The 6000-nt window shown below is 53.1% G+C and overlaps 1 protein-coding gene across 1 annotated transcript; it reads right to left on the bottom strand.

Moving 5' to 3' along the window:
* Positions 1-32: 32 nt before the first annotated feature.
* HD556DRAFT_1310303 (uncharacterized protein) lies at positions 33-1842 on the bottom strand (the record flags this gene model as incomplete). The annotated part of the gene is made up of 9 exons (XM_041300390.1): positions 33-559; positions 622-685; positions 763-786; positions 906-1037; positions 1086-1180; positions 1304-1341; positions 1395-1445; positions 1523-1602; positions 1747-1842. Coding segments are annotated over 9 exons (1107 nt in total), but the record flags the coding sequence as incomplete, so codon positions are not given.
* Positions 1843-6000: the final 4158 nt, after the last annotated feature.

Genomic DNA, 6000 nt, shown 5'->3' with positions numbered 1-6000 from the left:
GTTGGTCATCAGTTTGAGTCCTCATCACTCACGCCAACCACTTCCTCTGCGCCCACTGTATCATGCTCCACCACACCAGCTACAACTCCCTCCAAGACGAGCTCTCCCACACCGGCTTCCGCCATGCCAATCTCCACTATACCAGTCATCACCCCCACCAGGACGATGACACCCGCTATGTCCAGCTCCGCTATAGCGGCTCCCGCCCTACCAGTCACAACCCCCACCAGGACGATTGAACCTGCTATGTCCAGCTCCGCTATAGCGGCTCCCGCCATACCAGTCACAACCCCCACCAGGACAATTGAACCCGCTATGTCCAGCTCCGCTATAGTGGCTCCCGCCATACCAGTCACAACCCCCACCAGGACGGTTGAACCCGCTATGTCCAGCTCTGCCATAGCGGCTCCCGCAGCTATCACCCCTGCCAGAATGGTGGCTACCATGACGCCTAGCCAAACCACACCAGTTACTTCTGCCACACCCAATGTGGTCATCACTCCCAGTCCAGCTGATTCAGTTGTCCCTCCGAATTCCAGCAACATAGATATCGAACCACCTGCTAAGCGTCAGAAAAAGAGCCGAGGTGGTCATGCAGGTGTCAAGGTAGTTGAGTCACACACTCCCACTGTGGGTCGAAGTAAACGTCAACGATTCCAGTCAACTCGGGCGGCTGCTGCCAACGCTATTGGTTAAATATATATTGTATATGATACATATTGTGAAATTGAATTTTGAATTGTCTTGGTGCTTCACACTTACAGCTGTTTGCGTGAGACAAGGACCCTGTAAGCATTTCTAAGTCGCTGGCATCGCTCTCGCAGTAATACAGGAATAGCAAGGGCGGGAGGACCCCATGGAATTCGGGTGACAAATAGCACCAAATACATCAACAAACTACATACAGAACATCTCGTACAACGCTGGAGTGGGGCACCCCCAAGGGGTGGGTGAGCAAGGAGGAGGGTTAGTAGGGCAAGAGGAGGCAAGGGGAAGCCGAAGGCAAGGACTAAGGGTAGCTTAGTCGTCATCAGTCTCTTTAGAGCATAGTCTTACATCATCGTAACAACAATGACCAAGTTTACCCACTCCAACGCCTCAGTGAAACGCGCCGAAAAATGTGAAAACGCCAACGATTGAGAGAAGGATGAGAGGACAACGGAAGGGGAGGTGGAGGATTCTGGAAGGCCGGGAATAAAATTAATATTGGAATACTTTTTTAAAAAAAATTGACCGGCCTAGCCTGTCAACATGTGAGTGTGCGGGACCCAAGGAACTCGTAAGCTCCACCGAAAGCTCTAACCAACATGCGGGTAAAGTTGGCCTCTATCTTCTGAAGGCCTGGGATAATTTTTGATCATGGCAAAAATAAAATATAAGTAAATGGCACGCACCTTGAGATAGCGCCATTGGCGAACCATCCGCATAAAAGCAGACTAGCGATCCTACATATTGCGCAGCACAAAACAAAGAAAAAAGAACGAATTTATCCAGAGATGAGGAAATGATATTCAATGCTAACCGTGTCGGTCGCTGCAGTTGGTGCTTTCGCGAGTTGCCGAAGAACTGTACAGGTGCTGACAAATATACAGAAGGCAATATCTGCGCATTAAAATTATATCGCACTGCAAATGTTCATGAAGGGCTGACAAATACAGAGAAGCATGAATCTATTTAAGTACCAGCTGACAAATATCACAGCGTGCTGGAAGTTGGGGCTGACAAATACAGAGAAGTGTGAATTACATCAAAGTACCAGCTGACAAATATGAAGAACCAAGGTACAACCAAAAGAACGGAGGAACCAATCAAAAAGAACCACAGATTGATCGTGAGAACCATGAATAGCCTAGACAAACGCTTCCCTCTTGGATTCACCAGTGATACATCATTTGCTACTGCTGTAGGGACACCTATGCAATGTAGCAATTAATGTATTACACTTTTACTACTACTGTAGGGTAAGTAATGTATGAATATTACAATATGGCCTGGGCCTCGGACTCCAACACTCCCCCTCGAGCGCAAGCCACGCTCATCAGCATCCTCAACTTCTGGAGTCGTGGTCGTGGGAGCGCCTTCGTAAAGGCGTCAGCGATGTTGTCCTCGGAGGGGCAGTAGAATAACTTGAAGGTGCCGTTCTTGACGTGTGAGCGGACGAAGTGGTATCGAAGGTCGATGTACTTGGTGCGTGACTGGAACTTTCCATTGGATGCTAATGCTATCACAGCTTGATTGTCACAGAACACGGGAATGGGATGTGGGACGGGGTCGTAGAGCTCTTCGATGAGCAACTGAAGGTAAAGTAATTCGCGTATCACACTGGTCAGGGCGATATACTCAGCCTCTGCCGTGGATAGCGCGATCAGCGGTTGCTTACGGGCACTCCATGCCACTGGCCCCCCGTTTAATAGAACGACATACCCAGACATCGAGTGTCGGTGGGGTTGGGACGCCCAGTCTGCATCCACGAAGGCTTCAAGGCCGCCGTCCGTCGAACCGAGTGTCAGCTCGTAGTCTCCCGTTCCCTTGAGGTACTGTAGCGCCCTTTTGGTGGCCTCCCAGTGGGGCCTACCAGGATTGCGCATGAATTGCGACAGCGTCGCGACGGGGAATGCTATATCAGGCCTGGTGCTAGTGGCTGCATACATCAGCGAGCCAATGGCTCGCTGATACGGCACGTCGCGCATGGCCTGGATCTCCTGCACTGTGGCAGGTCCCTGCTCAACGGACAAGGTAAGTGTTGGCTCCATTGGCGTCTGCGCACTCTTAGCGTCTCCCATGTAGAAGCGTTCGACGATCGTGTCGACATAGGCTTTTTGCGAGAGGGTCAAGGTACGTGCACCACGGTCTCGTGTTACCTTTAGGCCTAACAACCAGCTTAGCTCGCTTAGGTCCGTGATTTCGAAGAATTCGCGGAGGTGGGACTTGAAACGGGTGATGTGGGAGGTGCTGTTGGCGGTGACGGCCATGTCGTCCACGGAAACGGTGATGACGACGTGTTCTCCCGGTGCCCGCCTGTAGTACACTGCCTGGTCCACCTTGGACCGGGTGAATCCTATCTTCGCAAAGACTCCCGCTAACTCCTCAGCCCACTCAAAACCGGCCTGCTTCAAACCAGGTAAGCTCCTTCGCAGCCGCAACACCTTTCCTCACTGACTCTCCGTGAGATAGCCGGGTGGCGCGCGCATGTAAATCTCCTCCTGGATACTGGCATACAGGTACGCACTTTTTATATCGACCTGGTGGATCTCCCAGTCGTTCTGAGCCGCCATTGTCAGCACGGTGCGTATGGTGCTCATGTTGGCTGTCGGCGCGAACGTGTCGAAGTAGTCGACACCGAATTGCTGCCTCTGGCCGTTGGCAACGAGTCGTGCCCGCAGTTTGAGTTTTTCGCCGTCGGGTCCACATTTCGTGGCCAAAACAAAATGGCAGGGGATGAGGTTAGTGCCACGAGGTAAGTCTACTACTTCCCACGTCCCCAACTTCTCAAGTTGACTAATCTCGTAATCAACAGCTTCTTGCCACTCTACTCCATCCGGTCCGTTTAACGCCTGCTGCAAGGTGGTCTCTGGTTGGGCAACTGCCAAGGCAAGTTGAAGGTGAGTCTCTTCGTCCACTAAATCTACCTCTGACGCTTCCAACAGGTTCTCCATCGCTATGGCCACTGCATTGCTGCCTTCGTTCAGGCTCGCATAGTAGCCTGGAGGAGGTCTGGCCCTCGTGGTCCTTGGAGGAGTAGATGGCTGAGGTTGCTGCTCGGTAGATGGTTGAGGTTGCTGGGCGGTAGATGGTTGAGGTTGCTGCTGCAAGGTAGTGGTGATGGGCTGGACGCTATGAGGTAAGTTATTATTATTACTGTTGCCGCTGTTATGTTCGTTAACAGCGGTAGGCTCCCCCTCATCCAGTGCATCCACCAGGATCTCTGCCGGTGCAAAGGTGAGGTTCCTCTCCACCGATACACGGTGTTTCCCCGGCCAGTACACCCTATAACCCTTGCTTTCAGCGTCTACACCCACAAATACGGCTTCTACAGCCTTCGGCTCTAGCTTCCCACCCTCCAGCACGTGCACAAAGACCTTCGCCCCAAACTCATGGGCGCGCGACAAATCCAACTTGCACTTTCGCACCAGCTCGTAGGACGTGGTGCCGGGGATGGACCTTGAAGGTAAGCGGTTCTTTAGCCATGCTGCGTAGTTGATGGCTTCTGCCCACAGATACTTTGGTAGGTCCCGTCCTATCAACATCGCCCTCGCGTGCTCCACCAACGTCCGGTTCAGACGTTCGGCTACACCATTCTGCTGCGGTGAGTCGTGGACTGTCAACTGACGTTCAATGCCTTGCTGACGGAGGTACAGGTCGAATTCGGCGCTAAGATATTCTCCCCCTCTGTCCGAACGGACTTTACGAAGCGTGACGGCCGGCGTCTGACGCGCCAGCCACGCTTCATAAGCCTTGAAGGCGGTAAGTGCTTCGCTCTTCAGTTTCAAGAACTGAACCTTCGTCTGCCTGCTGTAGTCGTCGGTGAAGCTGATGTAGTAGAGGCTCCCGTTTAGACTGGTTGTCTGTGCAGGTCCCCACAGGTCCGTGTGCACTAAGTCTCCATAGGTAAGTGCGCGCGTACTGGACTCATCTGGGTAGGGTTTCTGCGTTGACTTCGCCTTCACACAGACATCGCAAAACTCAGGCTTGGATGCGAGGTCCAGCTCTATACCGGTGACGAGGCTCTTCTTCACGGCGTCCATGGCTGCTGCTTGGGAGGTGTGTCCTAGGACATGGTGCAGGCTCCCTACGGTGAGTTTTTGCCTTGCTACATTGGCATGATGCGTCTGACGACGCGCAACGACGCTGTAGAGTCCCTCCAGCTGCGGAATCTCGGCGATAACATGTCGCTTCGGCCCTTGGGAGAGGATCCGGCACATGCGTCCCTCGAAGAGGACTGCTAGGCCAGCCGCCGTTATCCTGTTTGTGGAGATAAGGGTGAATGCCATCCTAGGTGCGTATAGCGCATTTTTCAGCGTCACAGTCGTGCGCTTCTGACCCATTGGCAGCTCTATCTGAACATCACCTCGGCCTATGGCACTTAGAGTCGAGCCGTCAGCTGTGTGCACGTCTTGGGGTGGAATGGTGACGAAATTCATGAATTTGGCCCGGTCTGGGCAGAAATGAGATGTGGCACCCGAATCTACGATGGCTCCTCTCTTCTCCACTGGTACGTCCAACTGCCCTGCTACGTTCGCTAAATCTGATGTTACGAAAGCATATTGGTCGTCCTGCGCCTCAGACTGGGTGGCTGAGTTGGCTGCCTGCTTCGGCGCCTTCTCACCTCTCCTCTTCTGTTGGTTGGGACCTTGTCCCTCCTTCCCACCACCCGGACGCCAACAGTCGGTCTTGTAGTGGCCTTTCCGGTCACAGTTAAAACAGGTGACGTCCGGACTGGCTTTGGTGGCGCCTGCTGACACTCTACCTTTTCCTTTTGTTTCTCTTGCGGAGAGGGCGGAGCCAGAGGCTCCCTTTTTGGTGGGACGACGTTCGGTGAGTAGGTGATGCTCATACTCTTCGGTCACAATGCTGATTAGCTCGTAGGAGGTGATCGGAGTTTTGGTTATCCTAGCCGCTGCGCTGATGGAGGATAGGAGTGGTCGGTAGGATTCTGGGAGCGAGCCCAAGATGATGGCGTGGAAGTCGTTGTCGACAATACCTGCGCCCATTCCGGCCAAGGACTCGCGGAGCCTCATGAGCTCTGTGAAGTGGGCCTTAACGTCCCCTCCTTCATCACAGCGTGTCTCTTGCAACCGACGCCGTAAGTCAATTTGCACGAGTTCAGTCTTACCCTCGTGAATCTGACAAATCTCGTCCCAGATCTCGGAGGCCTCCCCAAGCTTCTGGACGCGCAGTAGTAGCCGATCAGTGATCGTGCTAAATATCTGCTGCTTCACGAGTGAGTTTTTTTGGTGATACTCGTCGATCTTGTTATCGAGCTCGTCTATTTCAGTCTGC

This window comes from Suillus plorans (assembly GCF_016647745.1).
Source record: "Suillus plorans strain S12 chromosome Unknown HD556scaffold_46, whole genome shotgun sequence".
Taxonomy (NCBI): Eukaryota; Fungi; Basidiomycota; class Agaricomycetes; order Boletales; family Suillaceae; genus Suillus; species Suillus plorans.
This window is presented reverse-complemented; position numbering and strand designations above follow the sequence as displayed.